The sequence below is a fragment of the Crassostrea angulata genome, chromosome 9 (genome assembly GCF_025612915.1).
Source record: "Crassostrea angulata isolate pt1a10 chromosome 9, ASM2561291v2, whole genome shotgun sequence".
NCBI classification, from domain to species: domain Eukaryota; kingdom Metazoa; phylum Mollusca; class Bivalvia; order Ostreida; family Ostreidae; genus Magallana; species Magallana angulata.
The window spans coordinates 25,720,725-25,746,544 of NC_069119.1; the positions used below are offsets into that span (position 1 = coordinate 25,720,725).

Genomic DNA, 25,820 nt, shown 5'->3' on the forward strand with positions numbered 1-25,820 from the left:
AGTATGAATGGGGTTTTTTTTTTTTATTTTTAAGGAATTTCTAAGTGTAAATTTTGTTGCCATATCTCATTGATTTTTCAATCACGGTGCCTGAACTTTAGTTACTAATAGACCAGTACTTTATGTTTCATTTATTTAGAGACATATATAACGTTAGTGTTAGGGTCAACACCTAACCCTAATATTATATAGTTATTATATATATGTGTCCTTGGTTTCATGTGTTATAGTGAACTTTTACCAATAAAATGTATTCTAGTACCAGTGACATATATACTGAATGTCTCCGATATACTTAAGAAATGAACTCAATATCTACCCAAGTTATACTCGTATAACCTGGATTGGGGCAATTTACGTTTTAATATTGCATCTCGGAACATTTTTGTTAATTTATACATGTATTCCTGACAGGTTTATATGATGCTGTGGATTCATCAGTATTCGCTTATTTTGCTTTTTTAGGTGATCTACGTAATTAATATTCATTGATATGCAATTTATGATAACAACTTGTGTTGATGGGATTAATTTAATGGCCACGAATTTTTGTAGCTGCAGGTTAGTAGCTCCCAGTCGGAAAAAATTCTGATAATCGAGGTCGTCCATCTGATTTTTAGCTCACCTGAACTTTTCTCTAAAACCAGTGGGCCAAATTTAACTAAACTTGGTACAAAGCATCCTTATATGAATGATATTCTAAATAATAAATAAAGGGTGTAATCCTTTTTAAAAGGGAGATAATTGCGAAACAGTGAGTATAGGGTGTGTGTCTTTCACAATCTTCTTCAGGATCCTTAAATAATATAATCAATGAAGGCGTGACCACCGGACTAATACTGGGGCCCCAAAAGGGTTCAAAGTTTAACATAGAAGTATAAATTATAGAAATTGTTTAAAATTTTCTTTTCGGGAACTACAAATCTACAATTTGTGAGATTACTAAGCAAACATCCTAAGACAGTGTAGATTCTAAATTGCAAACTAAGAACCACGGAACAATACTTGGGCCCCATAAAGGGTTCAAAGTTTAAAATAGAAATAGCATATGCTTCGAAATAGAATGTTACTGTAAGAAACGGTAACAGTTGTTCAGGTGAGCGATGTGGCCCACGGGAGCTACAGACCTGCAGCTAGAATTTTTGTAACCTTGAGTCTGGCTCCACTAAACTCGGGAAAATTGATGCTCACAAATTTAAATTAAATCACAGTAGGTTATTAATGGAAGAAAATTGTGCAAGTCTACATATTTTAATTTGGTTTTTTTTCTTCTGCTTCAGAAATGCACCTCATATGGTTGTTATAATTTTCAAAAATTTAACAATTCTAGTTAATTACAATACCCCCTCGAATGAACGGACAAACACTTATTTTGCTTTGTGAACAAAAGAAATGAACGTTTTCTGACCCAACAATTTCACGCACAGTGGTACCATTCATTCAATAAATGCATTTCCGAAGATATCATCGTCTTTGAAGTCAATTTAAAGGCGTGAAAAACGACCAGCTGGGCTTGAAATAAGCTAAATCGATTTATTTTGATTTCAGTTTTATTTGTAAAGAAAATCCAACCCGGTCGCCTCATGACATCAAAGTAAGCAATAGTACAAGAGGTGTCTATCTGGCTCATATTGTTGAACAAATTCTGACAGTTAACAAATTTACAAAAGAAAAAAAAATATATTGTTCAGCCTAACTTTGACAATTATGTAAAAGGTAGGAAAATAAAGGTCTCTATTGCTATAAATTAGTTACTTTCAAATAGCTTTGAATTGTCCTTTAAACATCAATGAAAGAAGAGAAAATCAATTTGAAAAAAAAATAATGAATATTAGATGAAAACTCAATGTGAATTTGTCATTTCTCATTTAATTGCGTATAGTTCCTTTTTCTTCGGGATTCAAACGCAGGGGTTTGGAAAGAATAATTTGTGTAGAATCTCGCGGACTGAAAACAAGGAATAACCATGTGGGAATTCCAACTATACCTATTTGTGTTTGGCCTGTTGGCAACCCGAGGTGGTGAGTTGTTTCAAAATTAAAAAAAAAATCGCATAACGTCTTTTTTGTCATATTGTATTTCATTTTATTTAAAATGTTCTGTACATTGAAAAATATAATTTTGATTTGTCGTAATTTAGAAAAAAAAAATATTAAAGAGTAACGAAACACGAAGTGTTGATTTGTTTTAAATTGAAAAAAAGTTGCATTACGTAATTTTTTCATATTGTATTTTCTTCTTTTTTTTAAATTTTACTTGATAACATGTAGCCAGCCAACATTCGCTAGCCAAGGGTTTACGATCTTTTCCGATCCTCTACGATCTTTTCCGCTCCTCTACGATCTACTCCACTCCTCTACAACCCTTGTAATATGTTTAAAGATTCGATATTCAGCGAAAAAAATCTTGATTAAAAAAACTGTATTTAATAGCAACGAAACATAAATTAAAACATGTAATGATAATGGTTGAAGTTCATAATATGACGATATACATGTACTTATAAACTCTTTAAAGATGAAAATAAATAGGAGTTATTTAATTTCATATTATTTTGCAATACTTATAATGTTAAAGTTCTATCATGCAGTTTCTACATTAATAATTTAAAATACTTTCTCTAAATTGCATTAATAATCTTATCTCTTGCATGATGAATAAATGATAACCATTTTTTATTTCCTTAAATTCAGGATTAATAAAAAATAATTTGCCGTTTAAGGGTCCTAAAAATCCCGTGACTTTTACTTTGTATTACAGTAGGTTACGTGGCGACTTCAGCTAGCCAATTGTGAAATTGTTTATTTCGTCATGTTTGAGTGTCTGTCTCTTTAGCAAAATGTATAGCTTCAGTGAAAATATATATACACGAGTTCGAATAGAGCATATACTTTCGTTTTGATAAATAACAACAAACTTAAAGTTGGTACGGGACACCGGAATATTGTGACGTACTTAATTTCTATCAAAATAAACATTAAATTCATGTTTACTTTTATAAATATTTTTCTTTCTCCAAATTGTTTAAAAAGAACAGTGATTTAGAACATTAACTGCGAATCTGTAAGTCTTGAGTTCCTCATGGGCTTGTATGATTTTTACCTCTCTAAAAAAATTTAAAAATTTTATTTTTTGTCGAAACTTGTAAAATTAAATGTTTTTACACCGGTGAAAGTATCTTGATTATAATTTTTTAAACTTTTATCCACATTTAAAACATTAAACATGCAAGCAGGTAAAAATAGAGATAAAATACCCCAAAGAAAACATGAAAAATACGCCAAAACGCACACATGAACGCAGGTAGAGAAGGCAAACCGACAAAAGGCTAATAGAAACAAACAAACTGAATAACCCATAATGAAAGCACTCACATCTACAATGATTTATATAGAAGAACAATCAGAGAGATCAACAAACACGCCAGCAGGAAATGCTGGCAAACATTAAAACAAACAATCAAAAAGCAAAAAAAAATAAAAAATTAAAAAAAATGAAAGCACTTACATCGGCAAAAGTGCAAACAAAACGAAACGCAAACAGACAAAGATGCAAACACACGCACAGCTTGCATAGACACAAACATACACATTGTATGTATAATATATAAAATTATTTATGTATTCATATTGGCAGTCTCTGGATTTTACTACGGATTAAATGCTGGAGTCACCCCGGCGGCTGCCGAATCCTACTGCCAGTCTATTGGCCTACGATTGGCTGTTCTAGAAACCCTGGCAGAGTATGAGGAAGCGAAGACTTTTTTAGAGAATTATCAAGCGGAATATCAAGAGTAAGTAGGTGCATTTTGGCAAAAACAAAAGCAAACTGATGATATTTTACAAAAAAAATAAATAAAAAATTAAAAAAAAAAACCGGAAAGAAGGCACGCGTTTAAAATTAAAACAGTTTCAAGGTTTTACTTAGTCAACTTTGCACGACAAAATGGACCGAATGATCATAGCCTTTTTTATATTATAACTACCTTCAGTCAAAGAGCAGCGTATATAGATAGAAAAAAGTCAAATTGTGGATCTAAAATAGTTGGATTTTTTTTTTTAGAACTAAAGAATAGTGAATGGCAAAAGTTATTACATTAAGAATTTTTAAGGCAGCTCTGCTGGGTAAATATAAGGAATATCATGAAAAAAATAAACGCAAATTTACGTTAAAAGGCATCACCGAAATCTACATTTAAAGATTAAAACAATATGAGCTGCAATAATTTTCATGCTGAAATTTTTTTAACGAAAAATGTTATTTTGTAATAAAACGACAAAAAATATCATTGTTTTTAAAGTTCTGTTAGCCATATTTTTATTTGAAAAGCCGTAAAGAAGCCTTAAATGAAGCAAAATTGAATTATTGTTGTCCTGTACAAAAATTGATCTGCTATTTATTTCTTAGAAGAGAAATCTTTCATCTGACGAAAGTAATGAAATGATTCTTTCAAACCTTTTTTTATCATAAGAGTTTAATTGACCTGCACACCTATCATTCTAGCAGGTTTTTGCAACAAAATAAAATTCTAAAAAATACAGCTCATATTGCTTTAAAAAGAGAGACTATAATTAATTATAATATTCTATCCGTAATAAACTCTTACTGAGTGGTAACATTATTTTCCGTCTGAGTAGAACTATGTATATTAGGACCTCCTATTGTACATGCCCGATGCACAATGAAAGTCAATTTCTGTACTGTCTTGTGTGTTTTACTAGAAGTGGGGATAATGTTTGGATTGGCCTGGAGCGCGACTTATTGGCACCAACACATATATACAAATGGACAGATGGGACACCCTTGACGTACGCCAGTTTCGGAACATATCCCTGGAAAGATGCCAGTACTTCGGTTGATGATCAAACCAAGACTTGCATCAGACTAGACTGGGGATCGGAGTTGAAGTTCGAGCCCTATGACTGCACGGAATCAATGGACTTTCTTTGTGAAGGTTTACACGTATAACATGTATATTGTTTTGTAATTCAAAGATTATAACATGTTTTCGAACATACATGTACCGTAAACCACTTTTTTTTTATAAGAGACATCGAAATCAATTTATTGAGAGTTAAACGGCGCATACTGTAAATTCCTTATTTTACTCGAGTACTTAACGCGATCCGTTGTTTTTTTTTTTTTTTTTTTTTTTTTTTATATAAAATCGCGATCACCAATTTTTGTTATAATTTCCTATTGTTCAAAATTTAAAATCGGCGAGTGTTGCTTATCGCGATTTTACGCGGAAATTAATTCCTCGCGTTTAATTACGAATCTCAGAAATTCGAATTCCCAAGCCACGATGGATTTTCTTTGAGAAGGTAGTTTCAATAAAAACAAGTTTCTAACATATGTCCACTGTAAATCACTTTCAAATACGCAAGACATGAATTTATTTTGCGAGATTTAAGCCAGCATGACGGCAAAACCGGTGAAGTGCAATGTTGTAAATCCCATGAGTTTCCAAAAAGTTGAGAGTTAAGACTCGCAATTTGTACATTTTCTTTGCCATAAGGAGTATGATTATACTTTATTTTGACAATTTTAGGGGGGCACCGGGTGCGCCCTCCTCCCTCGAATCCGCCACTGATTGCAGTTTATGATATATTCACGCGAAAAAAAAAAGATTACGAAAATTAAATGGATTTTCCGAAAGAAAGGGGATCATCCGTACGTAAATATGTAAGACGGTGCAAGCGTGCAAAGAGAATAAAACTTTTAATGCAGATGTAAAAAAAAAAAAAAAAAAAAAAAAAAAAAAAAAAAAAAAAAAAAAGAACATTAAACTAGAGCAGAGCTCGTGGCAAAGCCACGAGTAGGTCTTCCGTTGTTGCTGCGAGTTAAAAATATATGTGATGTGGTGTCAAACGATTATAATTACTAAACTTTCAGTTCTGTTTTTGTTATAAAAACGTGTTGTGATTGAAAGCCAGCAAATACAACGTGTATTGAAAAAGAAAATAAGAAAATGTTTTAGGAAAACTATTTGTCGCACACAGTTTATGTAATCGTAACAAACATAATTAAAAAATGAGATATTTATTGGCGAATTAAATTTTCAGAGGGTAGCAAGCATTGTTGTAAACAGTATGTACTCATGGGTCATGTCAGGAATTGTGGTTTTTTTTTAAAAACCGAACCCGTTTACAAAACACGTAACATTTTCTCTAAGATAACTTCTTTATCTAAATATTTCTAAATTTTTGAAAACAGTGAACAATTTAGAATTGTTGCGTGCTGACAAAATTTACAGACCCTGAAACTTACTACTACACCAAAAAAGCGTGCGACTTACGTGCAAGAAACGTTTCGCGTTAACCGTTTAGGTTTCGTGTGAATCGTGAAGCGTTTCGTGTAAACCGTTTAGCGTTTCGGACAAAGCGTGCAGAGTTTCGGACAAAGCGTGTGAATCGCTTCGAGCAAAGCGTGCGAGAACCATGTGAAACGTTAATCAGATTTTTTTCGGAACTCTCTGACAATTTGTTTCATAATGGCGCCCGTGTTTTACATTACATGTACCTTAAACTGTTTGTAATTGGCAAAACTCTTTTGTAGGTATTTTCATGAAATAAAATCTAGAGGAAATTATATACTTATCTTTTTACAACGAATATTTGCCAGAATCGAATAATTTTTAGAAAAATTACTAGTGGAAGACGAAGTTGAGGTTTTAAAAAATCATAGCTAGGTAATTATAAAACAGAAATAAATATTCTATCAGTGCGTGAAGTTGTTTGCCATTTGCACGATTATTTACCGAATTGTTTACAAATTAAAAATGTGACCCAGATATGAGCTGCCGGAAGTTCAAAGCAGAAAAAACGAAAATGTGAAAACAATTAAGCCTTACTATGAAAATAAGTTTGTTATTGATCCCTATTTAGTGGATAATAAGTAAATATAATTCATTTAAAAAGATAATGCATCATATCAAATAATAATGGAGCTTTGAATGAAATTACGACTTCAAATAGAACCACGTGTAGTTTTCCTAGTTTCGGTTCATTGCGACAGAAGTATTATTTGGCTTCATATATTGATAGATATACGGGAAAAACAAAGGGAAATGGCATCTACTTATCATCAATTACTATTATAAAGTGTTTTTATGATAATTCAATATTATAAAGTAACGCAAATGAAAACTGTTCAAGTCCAGATTTAATTTGACGGGAAAACGGTATGATAAAAATAACGATCATATTATTTGTTTAAAGGACATATTCCCATTATTGTTTTTCCTTCTTCATTTATTCTCTATTAAAATGTACCTCTAGTATATTTTTGAAATTAATTCGCCTCAAAATATTCGGTCAGAAGTGATAAAGGGCGCTTAATTCGATACTGGGAAACGAATTCGAAACTAGGAAAATGGAGGGGGTGTTGAAATTACTTCCTTTATATTTTTGGAAGTTTGATACTACAGTTTAGAAGGACAAAGAAACGCGATTTAAACATAAAAAAATAATTATTTGGGATTCCGATAATAATAGTTGCATGCACGAAGAGACCGCATACTGATTCGTTACCGGTAAAATGACTGTATAATATTAAAATTCGCTATACATAAAAAATATTAAATACAATTAGCAAAACATGATTTCTGTTGGAACAAGCCTTAATCAACTTTAACTTACACGAGCATGTTTTGATAAGCATGTATTTTTTTTTTTTTTACATCGATAACTCTTACTAAGACCATTCGGCTTTGTACAAGCGGCACACATAAACACATAACCTCGGACATCGGGTGAGACCTGCACCTGGCTGAACCTGTCAATCCAACTCTGTGTATTTGTTTTCATTGGATGGTCAAGCGTCTCTTTTTTTGTCAATAGCCAATGGAAAAATGAATGACTTCAAGGTAGTCGGAATCAGTATTTGATGAAGCACACAATTAAATGATAGAAAATTTATTAATTATTTGAACAAAATTAAATGTCAACATAGAAAGAAAACATACTGATCATTTCTATGAATTGCGGTAAGTAAGTTCTTTGGAATCCCGATTATAGATATTTTTACAAGTAATTATTATAATTATTTAAACCACTGTTAACGGAAAACAAGAGGTCTTAGAAGTAATTAATTCACAGGGATTTGCCTACAATGTACACAGTCATGCAATTAATTATTATGGGAATCTTTACGTATGGTACTTAATTCAAATAGATCATGATAATCTATACAATGTACGCCGTTATACATGTACATGTAAGGGTCGCACGTGGCGATTGAATTAACACAGACTGACCGAATAAACAAACGGGTGGGAAAGTGAAACAAAATGTTACACATAAGGCGAAGCCACCAAAAATGATTTTCGACAGATCTTGATATCGTTTCGCCAAAATAAAAAAATACAGCGCGAGCTCCGGTCAGCGGGGCGGGAGGAAGGAGGGGGGGGGGGGGGCAGCAATGAGTTCGCTTCCACAATAAAACGAACATGTAAAAAAACTACAGAAGTGATTAATATGTGACCGATAGCACTAATCTAAAGTTGTTTAAAACTCATGTGAATATTCTTTTAAATAATCATCGAATGCCTCAACTCAGGACATTCTTTTATCGTGCTAGCACCTACCGCAAACATGTAACATGGAACTTTGATTATAATTTGATTTTTAAACTACCTTGTACGCTATCGTATACATCAATGCTTCATCAACTGTACACGTAAAATAAATTTATCGTTTCAACAGTTGAAAACATAATAAAATATAGTTGTGTCCGTGCAAAATATGAAACATGAACGCGTGATAAGGTACATGTAGAAGATCACGAACCGACCGCGGATCACTTGTCCACTCGCGCCGGATCTCCTCAGCCATGTGCGATGGATGATCATCATTTAAATGTTTAATATTTAGGGTTTGTTGTTGTTGATTTAAAGCATTATTTGTACAGTTTATAAAATATTTTACATAAACAAACCAACCATTAATTTATGTCTGATGATGTTTCCGATTTGGAGTAATATCGTTCATTAATATTCATTTACACTCAAATTTAATTAAAAAAATACAAAATGGACAAACTTTGATAACATAAAATTAAAACAGTTCTTGTATTTACGGCTATATTAACTCAAACACGTTCATATGCATGGAAGTGTGAGTCTCGGTGTGCGAATCTTGTGTATTAAATAACCGCTATGTAGTGCAGCCGTGGCCGAGATCCTCGGCCGTGGGCGAACGATAGATTACGTAAAGGTACAACGCACAGACCCGCACAGCTCAGAACCCAGGAAGCTTTGAAAAGATTGCAGTATAATGACCATACTCTATCAAATAGAAGTTATTTATTTTAAACTTAAAACCCACAATTGATCTATGTCTATTATTGCTTTAGATTGAAAATGACATTCCTTTATTAATTAACTGAACGATTTCTTAATTGACACCCAATCGTTTAATCCATAAAAAAATATGTATAATTAAAACGAAAACAATTCTTGAGTTTGCGAATAAATAAAGTCATATATGAGAGACGCAACTCTCGTGTATTAGATAACCGCTGATCGCTAGGTAGTCCAGCCGCGACCATGGTGACCGATTTTCTCGGCCGCGGGCGAGGGAGAGTTTACGTAATGGTACACACACACAGCTCTGATTCAAGGTAGATTTTAAATGCATGGAGTTAATAACTAAAATGTAATGCATAGCTTTTTTATAATTCCATATTTTGTGGTTTACTAGAAAAGAAAAACAATGATTTGTTTTCCAAATCCCGTTTTTTAAGGATTGTGCATTATAAGAACTTAACAACAATGACTTAAACTCCTAAAATAAAGCACGTATTCTAAAAAAAAAAAATTCTTATGAATTAATGCCGTTTGTATAAACCAGCATACATTTTTTGCGGTAACTTTATGCCAGTTGTACGCGCAAAGACTTTCGATAACTTGTCAAATGAAAACAGGTACATGTTAACATGTAAAGCTTTTTACACTCATACTACACAAATCTCATACAAAATAACATTGTAACGACCTTTATGAGATCCCAACAAACAACTTTTCCAGCGACAGCCATATCAAAATCCTAACCGTTTTTGAGTTATTAAGCAAAAACTTTTAGGGGCCATTGGCCCTTAATTTAAGGGGCCAGCCCTTTTTTATTGATGTCAAATGAAAGCCCTTAATATTCTGTACAACTTTTATTCTACATGTCTTAACAAAATATTTTTTGTTTAAAAGATATAAAGGAAAACATGTCTAAATTTTTGCACTTTTTTAAATCCTGTTTTTTGACCCCCTACCTTTTCCTAAATAAAAAACGTAATCTAAAAACAAAAACCGATGTGCACCACTACAATGTCTCTGCTATTCAAATTCGTTGGATTCCCATTCCCTGCTATCATAGTCTCAGAGCCTTTGTCTGGAAACAAAAGGCCCTAAAAATTTTTAAAAGGGGAATAACTCTTTAACGGAAAGGGAATTCTAAACTTTATGAATTGCTTAAGATAGTGTTTTGTAAAGTACATTAGCCCTGAAAATTTGAGCAAAAACCGTTCAGAAATGAGCAAGATATGAAGCCTCAAAGTTCGCGTCTAGGAAACAAAAAAAAAAAAGAAAAATAAGACTAGAGCAAAGCTCGTTGCAAAGCAACGAGTGGGTCTTCCGTTAATGTCGGAAGTAAAGCTGGGAGTTCCTGTAAGAAGCAGAGCTCTTAAACCAAAAACAGGAGCAACTAAAATAAAAAGATTTAAAAAAATCGAATAATTCCTGGTACGACTTAACAAAATCCGAATGATTTTAAGTACGACTTAACAAAAACCTTTCTGATTTTAAGAACGACTTAACAAAAAAATCCGAATGTGTTTATGTACGACTTAACAATTATTTTTGATACGAGTTAACTTTACGATAAACATTGTGCTATTTTTAAAACCAAGGACGCGGAATCAAAATTTCCGGAAAAATCAATTTTTAAACCCCGATATCTCTGTAATGCATCGTCCGATTTTAAAACGGCTTACAGTGTTAGATTCAGCTTAATAAGCTCTACAAAAAACATATTCATTTTTGATTTGATCAGAAAATTCATTTTTTCGAAAAATTTGTTTCACTTCCGGTTTCGACCGGAAGTGACAGATTTTCATTTCGAGCCTTATTACAGAGGTAAATCGACCAAATCATAACCATTGAAAATTTGAAGCCTCTATCTTAAAGCGTTTTTGAGAAAAGTCCGGGACAAAATGACTTCTTGAAATTTTTAAAAATGACGTCACGTCAAAACGGAGGTGACGTTCTCTTTAAAACTTTTACATTTTTGAGGGACGCCAACTTGCAAAAATCTCTGAAAATTTCATCAAAATCGGTTTAAAAAATTTTGAGTTATGAAGCAAAAAAGGAGTCAGAAGAAAAGAAAAAGAATAATAATAATAATACTAGAGCAAAGCTCGTTGCAAAGCAACGAGTGGGTCTTCCGTTAATGTCAGAAGTAAAGCTGGAAGTTCCTGTAAGAAGCAGAGCTCTTAAACCAATAAGTAAGAGTAATAAAAAGAAAAAGATGAAAAAAATCGAATTATTCCTGGTACGACTTAACCAAATCCGAATGATTTTAAGTACGAATTAACAAAAACATTTTTGATTTTAAGAACGACTTAACAAAAAAAATCCGAATGTGTTTAAGTACGACCTTACAATTATTTTTGGTACGAGTTAACTTTACGATAAACATTATGCTATTTTTTAAACCAAGGACGCGGAATCAAAATTTCCGGAAAAATCAATTTTTAAACCCCGATATCTCTGTAATGCATCGTCCGATTTTAAAACGGCTTTCAGTGTTAGATTCAGCTTAATAAGCTCTACAAAACACATATTCATTTTTGATTTGATCAGAAAATTCATTTTTTCGAAAAATTTGTTTCACTTCCGGTTTCAACCGGAAGCGACAGATTTTCATTTCGAGCCTTATTACAAAGGTAAATCGACCAAATCATAACCATTGAAAATTTGAAGCCTCTATCTTAAAGCATTTTTGAGAAAAGTCCGGGACAAAATGACTTTTTAAAATTTTTAAAAATGACGTCACGTCAAAACGGAGGTGACGTTCTCTTAAAAACTTTAACATTTTTGAGGGACGCCAACTTGCAAAAATCTCTGAAAATTTCATCAAAATCGGTTTAAAACCTTTTGAGTTATGAAGCAAAAAAGGAGTCAGAAGAAAAGAAAAAGAATAATAATAATAACTAGAGCAAAGCTCGTTGCAAAGCAACGAGTGGGTCTTCCGTTTATGTCGGAAGTAAAGCTGGAAGTTCCTGTAAGAAGCAGAGCTCTTTAACTAACAACTTGAGTAACTAAAATAAAAAGATAAAAAAAATCGAATTATTCCTGGTACGACTTAACAAAATACGAATGATTTAAGTACGACTTAACAAAATCTTTTCCGATTTCAAGAACGACTTAACAAAAAAAAAATCCGAATGTTTTAAGTACAACCTAACAATTATTTTTGGTACGAGTTAACTTTACGATAAACATTATGCTATTTTTTAAACCAAGGACGCGGAATCAAAATTTCCGGAAAAATCAATTTTTAAACACCGATATCTCTGTAATGCATCGTCCGATTTTAAAACGGCTTTCAGTGATAGATTCAGCTACATAAGCTCTACAACATCCATATTCGTTTTTGATTTGATCAGAAAATTCATTTTTTCGAAAAATTTGTTTCACTTACGGTTTCGACCGGAAGTGACAGATTTTCATTTCGAGCCTTATTACAGAGGTAAATCGACCAAATCATAAGCATTGAAAATTTCAAGCCTCTATCTTAAAGCGTTTTTGAGAAACGCCGCGGACAAAATGACTTTTTGAAAATTTTAAAAATGACGTAACGTAAAAACGGAAGTGACGTTGTCAAGAAAACTTAAACATCTTTGAGGGAAAATACTTTCACATTGTCTCTGAAAATTTCATAAAAATCGGTTGGAAACTTTTTGAGTTATAAAGCCGAGAAGGAGTCAGAAAAAAAAAGAAAAAGTATAATAATAATAAAAAGAAACCGAAGAATAACAAGAGGGTCTTCCGTTGAAAACGGAAGACCCTAATAATAAAAAGAAACAATAGAATAACAAGAGGGTCTTCCGTTGAAAACGGAAGACCCTAAAAAAGAAACAATAGAATAACAAGAGGGTCTTCCGTTGGAAACGGAAGACCCTAAATATGCAAGACGGTGTTAGAATGTATAAATATGTGCATATTTAAAAATATTTAAAGAACGAACATTTGTTTTCTTCCTGTTTTAAAAATAAGGATTCCACCTAGTGACACCCTATGCTTCATGGAATACAGCAAAGTCAGGTTGTGAGGGAATCAACATGAGGCTGGCGTCCTTATCAAACGCCAACGCTAATGAAGCCGCTGAACAATTCATCAAGGTTAAACGAAGAATAGAGTACGTATCACACACACACTCGCACACACATCTAATGTACAGATACAAAGCCAGTAAATTAAAGCATATAAAGCACTGAAAATAGCTAACGACAGGAACAATTTTCAATTGTCAAATTTTCGGGACAACCCTTCCTCAGGACTTTTCATGCCATTGGGTAATCTAGCACTAGTCTCGATGAAATTTAGATCGACTGTCAACTTCACGCCTGATCGAGTTAATTAAGCGAAATAAAATTGACGTCCGAGTTAATAATGAAAAAAATTAAACCCCCGATGTTAAGTCGTACTGCGCTTGAAAGAAATTTTTACTATTTACTAATAATCAATGGTAAATGCAGGAGGCGTCTTTCAACCACAATGAACCGCAATGAACCACAATGAACCGCAATGAACTGATATTGATTGAATACATTCTCTATACATTTGGTATAACTCCCTAAAAGTGCCATATATACAATTTACCGGTAATCGTCAACCTGAGCTGAAAGCTCAAGTGAGCTTTTCTGATCACCTTTTGTCCGTCGTCCGTCTGTCCGTCTGTAAACTTTTTACATTTTGAACTTCTTCTCTAAAACCGCTTATCCAATTTCAACCAAATTTGGCACAAAGCATCCTAATGGGAGGGCGAATATAAATTGAAAAAATAAAAGTCCGATCTGTATTCAAAGCGGAGAAAACGTTGAAACTGTAGAAAAAGGGGGTGCATTTTAAAAAATATTCTTCTCAAGAACTACTGAGTCCAGTTCAACGTAGTTTAGCATAAATTATCCCTGTTGGAAGGAAAATATAAATTGCAAAAATGAAGGGCTAATTCTGTTTCGAATCTGAGTTATTACGAAAATAGTAATAAAGGAAAGGCGTGTTTCAATCAGTTTAATAGCTTCGGGTTCGGCATCCGGTAAAATGGGTAGGCAAGACTTGGCCTGGGCAAAACAAAAGATTGGCAGTTATTTATCTGCCAATCTCATTAAAATTTCAGAATATTTGATGGACCAGTAAATTTGTATTTGCTGTAAATATTACTGCAAAATAATGCGTATTTGGAATTGACGATTGGCGATCTCCCCCGGCTTTTATTTTGCCACGGCCCGGGTTTGCATACCCATTTTACCAAGACTCGTATTCCATACTTCTAAAACGAGGTTCTTTGTTTAAAGCAGCCATGACATCATACGAAAAAGGGTCGATCTGACTATGATGAATTTGCTTGTTGTGCAACAGTTCGCGTATGAAGGGACATTTTTGAAACATGCAAAATATATTGGTGCCGATTTTGTGAAGTAAATTGAGGCTAAATATTTCAATGCGTTGACAGTTTTCACACATGACGTTGGTGTCAGCTTGTTCTGATTTTCGTTTCGTCTTCATTACTTATGCTTTGTAACCTGGAAACTATCGTCGTATTTCGTGATTTTTACGTATCAAATCAAACAGAGACTTCGGTAAATCAAACAGTTAACTGTTTACCTGCGCAAATTAAGCAAAATCTGATGTATCAAAAAAGTACTGAAATACAATTCATTCTATTGGTAATTCGGCATTATCTTTTGCGTAATGGTAGATTAATGCAATAGGTTTTGTTGAGATGCTCAGCATTTTCTCGAGTTTATTCAGTTTAAATAGAGTTTGATATCGCTGACGGAAATATGTAGGTATATACATGTATATATATGATTCATTTCGAAAAAATAAATTGTGTTCTTTATTTGTTATAGTGCATGTTTCTTGTGTTTAATTGTTTACAATTTCTATTTACTAACCATATTTGAGTGTTAAGCTTCGAATTATAAGAAATATATAGAGATTTGCTCACAAATTTATGTTTGTACACAGATCTTAAAAACTAAAGATTAAAAAAGTAAAAAATTTGTCAATATTTATTAAGAAAATGTTCAAAGTCTGTTCTTCCAGAAACCAACTTTAACAACTTATTGTATTGTAAACTTAACCTTTTTCGTCATTATTACTCCTACTGTACATGTGATCCTTGACTGTGTTTGTGTTCATTGGTATGAACATATTTTGAACCTCAAATACCAGTGAACTGGTTTTAAGTGAACAGGGATGGGGTAATGGTAATTTGTAATGGTAATTGAGTGTAATTAATTACAAATTTTGATGTAATTGGAAGTAATGTGTAATTGGCCACATTTTCAATTACATGTAATTGTAATTTAATTAATTACTTTCAAAAAAGGCATTTAATTCCAATTACTTTTCAATTACTTTCAATTACACACTGATGGACATATACATATTAAGCTGTCCGCTACCCATTTTTCCCCCACTATGGTACATTAGGTCAAGTTCGAAGAGTAGTTAAAAAGCATTAAACTATTATCATATATATCATTATAATACTAAATATTTTTTCAGTGATTCAATATTTAAGGATAAGTTTCCCAAATATAATTAAGTACATGTATTTGATGATTTGTTTGATCTATTTTTTCTTTAAAAATACTTATTTCCTTTCTTATTAGAATAATTAGTGTGTCAATTATCATTTAATTAGTTTAAAACATCACTGTTTAATTTACAAACAAAATCAGTGTTATCGAAAATATATAAACTATCAAGTCATGCTTTGTAATTGATAGCCTAAGATACACAGAGCTAAAATGCATGGCTTCAAATGGGTTTAAGTTCTCGATGCCTAAAATGTCCACAGGGTGTGTTCCCTTATTGCTAACATTTTGATAATTAGGTAGAGAACACAGGTGTGAATTGTGTTTTGATAACAATTAAAGTCTGCCCTCTACCTGAGATTAACCTGTACTTTGGCATTGTATTTACGAAGAAAAAAAAGTGTATAAAAATGCAAAGGAGAAAGTTTTCATATAATAGTTTTGCATGCAAGAAATACTTTAGGTGTAGGTTAAGGGATATGACTTTTAAATGTTTATTGAATATCAGGGTGTATGGGACACCTCCATATTGTGACTATCAGTACCTGCATTTTAAAATAAACAATAAAAACCAAATTTATATTTTTTCTTTCCAAAAATTGTAACTTATTATTAGAATAGTTAGCAAATTCTCAAACAGTGAAATTATTTTAATTATGAGGAAATTTTATTCATATTATAGATATACCTCCTTAAATGTTTATGTGTTGTATATAAATCATGGTTTTAGTAAATTTTGATGAAAATGTAATTTGTAATTTAATTAATTACATCTGTAAAGTAATTGTAATTTAATTAATTACATTTGAAAACTCTTGTAATGGTAATGGTAATTTAATTGAAGAATTTCAGCAAGTAATTGTAATTTAATTAATTACTTTTCATTGTAATTGACCCCATCCCTGTAAGTGAATAAAAAAATTGAAAATCTCAGGTAATTCTTTTCTTTCCATTTTAAATGCTGAATAGGAAATACCAAGTTAAAAATCTTAAGCTGAATGTAATAAACTCATGTGAACAAAATATTACTCAAACCTAGGCGAACTGTGAGCTCTGTATCTTGCTTATAATTCTACGATTGACGCTGAAATTTTGGTTGAACATTAGAAATTCTATATGAATTAGAATATGTTAAATACTTGTACAAACAGAATAAAAGAATGATATTCTGTATATACCTACTCTCTGGGCCCCCCTCTTTATACAATAAATAATGTGAAATCTACATCAATTTTGATAGTTTTTCAGACACGAGTAAATAAAAACGACATCTTTAAAACAGTTTACATAGTTCTGACACATTTCTGTTGCGGGGATAAAGTAATTATCGCTATTCCTAAGAAAATATCACAGCGGAAAATTATCGTGGTTTGTACGCGAAGTAAAATAACTAGTAAGTAGTTGATAAAAAAAATGTACCTATATGCTCTCATATATTTTGATCGCTTTACAAAGTGGGGGGGGGGGGGGGGGGGCAGAACGAAAATATAGGGAATTGGAAGTTAACAACTTAACAGTGTACCCCTACCAAATGTTTAGTTTTATATCTTGCGTAGGATTTTCTTATTCTGGTAAAAAATAGTATTTCATAAAGGTACAATGTCAAAGATTACGTGTATGCAAAAATAAGTGTAAAATTCGAATACTTTACAATATTTATTTTTTGTTATTCTACCGAGGGACCATACGGCACAATATCTTTTGAACGCCCATTGTTGTTCAGGTGAGCGATGTGGCCCCATGGGCCTCTTGTTTAAAAAATTTCGTACGTACTTTTATTCCCTTTTCTGATCTAGATTCTATGGACATTGGTAATATTGAGAGTTGATCCCTTCTTTTGTTTGTTTTTTTGTTCGATAGATTAGAATGAGTTCTGAATTCTAAATATATAAAATGTGACGTGTGTAGGCACTACCTGAACATACATATACATAATTGAAAATGCATTAATTCTGTAACAAAGCATGCCGTCAGAAATGTTTAAGATATATAATGGACAAACGCGACGTTCCTCAGTTGAAGTTATTTTCTTGATATTACTTTTCTTCTTTATTTGCATGTTAACCTGTCAATGCCAAAAAATCCAGAGTGCATTGCCAGGCCATTTTTGGAGTTAGATATTTTGATTTTGTCTTGTTTATACAGCATGCAAAATGAAATTGAATGCTTCCTAGTATTGATTAAGTAGTAGTATGCATTTTCACCAGAAACTATTATAATATATTTATATAGAAAAATATCAAATAACATCAAATGTAAGTTTGGGATTACAGAAATGGAATTTTTCACATTGCTAGAAAAAAAGTTGAAAATAATTGAATATAGGTCGCATCCGGCCTTAAATTTTTATGCCTTTGGAATAAAATTTATCACCTCGATAAATATCATTGTGGTATCATTGCGGTTTATTGTGGTATCATTGTGGTTCATTGCGATTCATGTCGGTTTATTGTGGTACAAAAGACGCGCCGTAAATGAAAAAAAGGTATAAGAAGTAATAACTGATAGTGGCGCAGTTGACAGATTTGGTAAAATTACTTACTAACATAGGTGGAAAATTAGGTATCAGGTGATATTAGGCTATGAGACGTTCATTTTAATGAAGTCAATTTTCTTGTTCAAGCCATCAGGTCTGAATGACTATAAGGGGAAATAAACCTTTTGTGGGTGATTGATCTATTGATCGTTTTCATTTTAAAGCCCAGACAGTTATAATAGAGTGTGGTTTGGAATTAAATGTGTCTCGGGAACCTACTACTATGATGACGGATCCGGAGCCGTGACGTACGGTTCTGATGATGAAAACTCCCCATGGGATTCCGGTGAACCCAGTGGTTGCGAGTGTGGGGCACTCAGACGTTACGGCTCCGATGGTGGTCATTACAAATGGACGGAAGAAGCTTGTGGCAATTATAACCCGTATCTCTGTAAAGGTCGGGACTGAACTCTCTCTCTCTCTCTCTCTCTCTCTCTCTCTCTCTCTCTCTCTCTCTCTCTCTCTCTCTCTCATTTTCATCATGTAACAATTGATATGATTTACGTTGCGACCGTAGGAGCGAGCGCAGCATAAATTAAATTGAATAACATGGGTATATGTGTTTCACAAAAATAGAACCATTTTTACAGGAAATTGGACTTTGAGTTGTTGTGTCAAACAGCAATGTGACGTAGGCCTGTCTATTTCATTGCCGAGCCAGCTTTGGAACTTAAACTACGCAACCGGTGAATACTTTGCATGAAGCAGCGTCATTTTCAACTTCTTTTTACGCAAAAATAGATACATGTAGTTACGTCCTAGCGAAAGTCCAATGTCTTGTTAAAATGGTTCTAATGAATTAAACCGTGGTTAACTATTTGTATGCATTAATGTTATTAAAAATGAATAAAGATAAGATATTTCACGCTCCAGTGTACATGTATAAACATTTTTAGTTTACGGTGTGGGCGTGTGAAGGGCAAAGTCTATTTTAACACGATCATTTAACATTATGACGTCATATGTTATAGTCTGTCCCAAGTTATTGCTTCCATCGCTTTTTGGTGATTTTTAATAAAATTACACATACCTGTGAAAGAAATATAGTTTAAACAGTTAAAAGGGAATATATCCAAGATATCTTCATTGAACAATTATCCCTTTCCACTCAGAAAAATTCACAGGAACGAAAACAGATTCCTTACGGAGATTTATAATGGGGAATGTTTACATCTTTTCTCCATTCGGAATACACTCGGAATACATCGCACAATTTTTTAACGTTATCATCCGGGCTTATTAATGGCTGTTGCAATGCAAAATCTCCGTAGACTTTCAATTTCGGGATGTGTATTGAAACCTGAAGGGTAGAGGGGGCGTTTCAAAACAGATAATCTGAACATTTTTCATATTAGTGGATGAACGTAGTTTGAGCACAAAGGTATTTACTATTATTGAAATATCAAGCAAAAAGTGGTGGAAGCAAAAACTCGGGACAGAGTATAGTAGAGCAGATATCACTCGACAATTTCCGTCAAAGTAACAATACTCCGAATAATTTGGCAAGAAAATACATTATAACAACTACATAAAGTTGCAAACCAGTATTTAGGATTAGAAGAACGTTCCATTCATCTTTTAAATGCATCACATTCTTACATACATTTTTACATGTTCTCGCGAGAACATGTCATTGGTAGCCATTTGCAATTTACAAAGAATTGTGGGTACTAATTTGACGACCTAATTTCCAGTATGCCAAAGATAACAGAGGCTGAATTTTCTTTTCCCCCCATCTCCTTTTCGCTAGAGCTCGCAGTGTTTGCCAGCGCTTTGCGCCAGCGAGCTGCGCTCGCTACTACCAGTACAAGTGCAACAAATATCGCTCGTCCATCATTTTTTTTTCAGACGAGTTTGTGCCAGTTAATATAACTACTACCACACCCATTTCTACAACAACCACTGCAATTTCAGAGACAACCACAAAACCCTGGTGGTTTGTAGAATACAGCGATGACGGGAAAGCACTCGGAAAAAACGGATTGGTATAACAATATCCCTATCTGAATCTTATTTAGGTTGAACAACACACCTGGCAAAGTCACTCAAATTAACAGTACGCGTTTTACGATTTACTGTACCAGTTATCGGCCTCGCGATTTTAACATAAAAATATCCCTGTATATGATGATTTGATAATATGCAAAATGTAAAGGTCATAGGGTTTATGATACATAAACAAAATTAAACAAAACTCATAATATTATTCCTTTGTTGTCATACGGTATTACACGAAATGTAAGTCTATTCAAAACATAATCATTAATGTGCAATCTGGCGTTCAACTGCGCCATGTATCTCTCAAAAATTAATTTTTTTCTGTTTCTACACGTTTTATGCATTGATATTATATGTCAAATCAAAGAGGGTATATAATAACCTATCATAAACAGATCATATTCTATTTTTAACTTATTACATCACTACCCCCACTGATGAAAGTGCAAAGATGTAAATCAGCGGTAAACAATGATCGTTTAAGCTCAAGATTAAATCATATTCAAGACAGTTTTCAAGCAAACTTACTTTTCTTTTCTTACAGAGTACTTTCTTACTTTTCTTACCTTTTCTTTCTTCTTCTCTTACTTTCCTGCTGCTGGATTCGAAATAGGGATGTACGGATCACAAGCCCGACACTTAAGTATCTACTCGGCTATAGAATAAGATAAATGTTGACGTCGATAAAATTCTTTTCATAAAACGAAATGTCGTTTCGATCAGATGTCAGCCATTTTGTAATGATGTGTTATTCCACCTTAAGGAGGCTGGATGGTCAACAAATTAACCAACAAATCTACTTTAAAATTTTTGATACGATTTATTTTCGCCATGAACAACAAGTTGATTATCCTAATATTTTTGCTTTAAAATTTGAATTTGTTTCTACATCTGAACACAGAGCTCTACTTCTAATCAAAGATTAGTACTGAAGTACTGACGGGAGTTGATTTAATCGATTATCATTAAAATTTTATTTAAAATCAACTTATCTTGCGTGGCAATTAGTTTCTAGTCTGTATTTAAATTACGCACTTTTTTATAATATGAATTTTAATTAGACTTTTCAGACAAGAATTTAGAGAAACCCCATATGAATCATGTTATGTAAAATTTAAAGATAGATTTCAAACTATGTATTAGTAATCGAAACAATTATAAAAATTGTATGGATCCAAGCACTATTGATATTGAACTCCAGTCTCGTTCAACCAGACGCACAGCTGTTTCCGTTAATCTCCGACAAGCAAGAGAGCCTCTCAGTCGGAGATTTACGGAGACAACCGAGCTTTTGGTTGAACGAGACTATTATATTAAACTCTGGCGTAGGAATACATGAGACTACATAAATATCTAAATTGTTCGTATTATATAAAATCTTACTATTTTCAAAGTGTTAATAGATAAGTTTCCTTGAAAAACAATGCTTCAACATACATTACATCGAATTTTTCTATTATATTCAAGAACTAAGATTTGTCAGCGATGATTTGTGCTTAGGTCCAAACACTGTTTCACTTTCGGTTTGCCAGAATGACTGATAAGAGAGTTGATTAAAATCAACTCCCCAAAAAGGAGATGAAAATAATAGTCTAAAAACGGCCACTCTTGATAAACCATGTCTCTGTGATAAGGGATATACACGTAACTTTCGCTAGAGTAAATTACAAGTGTATTATACAACTTATTAGGTTTGATAATGTTTGCGGAAATTTGTCGGGTAGGTAATGTCTGTAGCAGCGAGGCAAAACCGAAACAGTAACAAACATAGTTTTTTTTCCACACCATACAACCGCTTTGAATCATTTCATTTATGTGCCTTATGATACATTCAAAATCGTTCGTTTACCTTGACAGCAGACGTTCACTGAGGAAAGAAATTTTCTTTAATGTCAATCTCAAACAAATATTAATCTCATACATTTAATATTTAGTTAAAAGTAGAGTTACATGTATATAGTTGCTCTTTCATCATCTCTTTTTTAAACTGACATTATCACATAAATAATTTCAAGCCATATTTGGATGTAATTTTTTGAAAAAATGGAAACTTTGACCTTTAGACACTTATAAAACTAAAATGGCTTGTGCTATCAAAATAATACAATATTAGAAAAATAGCATATTATCTAAGCTTTTATTTGATGATTGCACAAGTTCCTATTATTCATTTTTGTAGCTGATATTTCAATTTTATCAACACACCCTAAAAAATGATACGTTTAACGTCCATTGTCCATGCTATAATGATCCATTCAAAAGTTGTCTGATAATACAATCAAAAGTTGTCTGAAAATACATTAAAAAGTTGAAATGACTAAACGTTTTTATTAAATTGTTTTGTTTTATATTGATAAATATTGTGATTTTCGGTATATTTGACAAATTGCACAAAAAACTAAAGGATTAAAAAAAAGAAGAAATTTAAACGTTTCATAACCCTTTATAACCGTATAAATTGAACGACAAGTTCAAGTACCTTAATTTTGAGTGTATCATAAGGCACATGAATGAAATGATTCAAAGCGGTTGTACAGTGTGTTGTCGAGGATGTTATTTTTTGTTGATGTTGTCTAAAGAGATTTAGACGGCAACCATATGACACGTTTTATTTAACGACGTTGCATCTTTCTAGTCCGAGACAAAACAAATTAATTGCCAGGTTAAAGCCTGTAATGTTAATTAAGGCACCACATCTTTGTGATAAGGGAGAAAACTGTCGTTAAAGTTATTGACACAAACATGATACGTTGTTCCTTTCCGAAAAAGGGATTCTTTCATATTTTATTCCTTTCCCAAAAAGGGTTTTGTCATATTTTATTCTTTTCTGAAAAAGTAACTCTGTCATTTTTTTTTCGAATAAGATTTCTTATCCTGTATAAGATTTAATTGTATTATAATGAAAGCATGATTTTGTATGTTCAATCAAACTAAAAAAAAATACTTCGGCTTTAAGGTATTGTTTTGCTTATTTTCAGACATTTGACAAATCGACTCCCCCGGCTCGCTTTGGCTTCATAGGAATGGCTATTGGTTTTAGTGTGTTCTCCTTCATCATCGCCGTCATCTGCATGCTGTGGTTTTGGTGTATCAAGTCAAAGGACGACTACCGCGCCCAAGAAGACTCGGACGATGAAGAGGAGGAAGAAAAACGAAAGAAGGTGGCGTTCACTGCTATCAGCGCCAAGCCACACGGGCTGCAGTATATAGCCTAAAGCACTCCATCCTTGAGAGGCTTTTTATGGAAATTTTAATAGGTTGATTTAGCTTGTATAATTAACATTTATCAATATTGTGTTTGACGCAACTTGTCCTTTTTTTAAGTGGCAGGTGCCACAATTTCCGCGTATTATTGACTTTTAAAATGGGTCAAGTAGAATTTTTTTTTCGTGGATTATCTAATTTACTTGCTATCAATAGTGTGTCTTTAAAAATCATTTAAAGTGTCGTTTAAATTCGTTGCAATGAAGGAGAGTGCGACTACTTGCTTTAATAAAATCTTTAATGCTTGAAGTGTATGGTCTACCTTTTTATTGAGTAATTTAAAATACATTGGGGGGGGGGGGGTATCGCGTATTGTAAACTTTTTAAAGGGATGTGGTTTTGGTCAAACTTTATTTTTCCGATTTTGATGTTAACATTCCTTAGTAAGGCATTTTTAATAGGCAACGAACATTTTAGCGTCATTCGTTGAGTTATAAGCGAGTTACAGAACTTACAGTTGTTTGCTATGTAAGAAAAACGTTTGTTTACATTTTAAATGTTGAAGTGAAAATTCCAGTTTTAGTGAAAATGAATGTGTTAAATGTTAGAAAAAGTTTATTTATGCTTGAAATTAATAAGAGGATAGACAATTCAGCCTCAAACAGGGTTTTTAACTGGTATATTAAACAAATGCATGTTAAAAAACATGGCACGCGCCTTGTTTACGTGACAAAGAATTGTAAGCTCTGTATCTTGCTTATAACTCAACAACTGACTCTCAATTTTATATCATCGTTAGAAATGCATTCCTAAAGCATTGTAAATAAATAACCCCAGAAAAATAGAATCTGACCAAAATCGTGACCATGCCCCTTTAATATTGAACATTAATCTAATTCGCTATAATGTACTTTGAAGTTAAATCAGTATTGTGTCTTTATTACAATGTTAATATGGTCATTTTGAATTTATAGGACCAAATTTTTGTGTACCTTTAATTTTTTAACAGTTTGAGTATAACTTTTTTTATCACATTTATATCGTCTTTGACACACTTTTTATATAGAGCCATTCTGAAAATAATTGGGGGTTATTTTATGGATTTCGCTTAAATACTTAAAAGCTTGAATCTATGAATGCTTTGATTCATAATTTGCTGTTTGTTTGGATTATTTGCACACATTTTATTGCTTTAGTATATTTACATAATGGGATTTGGTACAACTTTCATAAATTATTAAGCCATGATCCCTTACAAAATTAACGACAAACCTAATTGAGCAGAATAAGAGGTCACATATTTAAAACAGATGTGATAAATATCACATACAGTACTGAAGTTTCAAATGGCACTAAATAAATTATTTAAAGATACAGCGTATACTGTAAATATCGGATATAGCGAGGTCCTAGGACCAATAAACTCTCTTCTTTATATCCTTCATTTGTTATATCCGTATAACGAATTCGTAATTATACCAACCATATAATTATACTCACTATAGCAAATTCACTAAAACATATTTTCTTGCACTAGATTACAATTTTCGCTCATTTAGACTTGGATGACACTACATTCTTTTGATACCTTTAATAATCGGAATATAAATTTATATTTAGATAAATTATGAGAAAATAAATTCATTTAAACTTTTATGTTAAATGGTAGTGCAGACTTCCTAAAACTGTAAAGAAATTTGTTTTAAAAAATGTTAAATTTTGTCTTAATTAACCTCTAGGGGTCTCAAACTTAGTTTGCTATGTCCGTAAATTCGTTACATCTGAATTCGTTTGACTGTACATTTTTGCAAAGATTTGTTAAGAATTTTCCAGGGGCTAAAAAACACTTTCGCTATATCCGAAATTTTGCTGGATCCGAGTTCGTACTGAACACGTATTATTGTAGCAAATCAAGAAAAACGTTTAGATTAAAAAAAAAAAAAACAGTTGAACCATAGAAAATAAGTTTTCATTTACTGTGTTACTGAGTGTAGCTTCATCAAGAGCAATTATACGTGTGTTAACAATATCAAAATTATACAAAGCTTAAAAATCATTATTAAAAAGCTCATGTCTGGCGCGAGCAGAAGCTATCATCAAGGTATGTGCCAGTTTTTCCTCTAGCTACAGGGAATCTTGATTGAAGAGAGGGACTTAAGTTATAAATTACAGTTGCTCCAGGTACGTAGTTTGGAATCTTGACAGGAAGAAGTGTTTCCGAATACGTGTGCAAGAACGGTTCAACTGATAGTCATGGCCATTG

General features: G+C 32.6%; 1 protein-coding gene across 1 annotated transcript; it reads left to right on the forward strand.

Annotated features, from left to right (window-relative positions):
- The first annotated feature begins 113 nt into the window (after nt 1-113).
- LOC128163763 (uncharacterized) lies at nt 114-23,858 on the forward strand. Its single transcript, XM_052827416.1, has 7 exons — nt 114-2,021; nt 3,637-3,793; nt 4,722-4,954; nt 13,268-13,409; nt 18,520-18,752; nt 20,204-20,340; nt 23,332-23,858. The coding sequence occupies exons 1-7, from the start codon at nt 1,967-1,969 to the stop codon at nt 23,566-23,568; spliced, it is 1,194 nt and encodes a 397-aa protein (XP_052683376.1). The 5' UTR covers nt 114-1,966; the 3' UTR covers nt 23,569-23,858.
- The last annotated feature ends 1,962 nt before the right edge of the window (nt 23,859-25,820 follow it).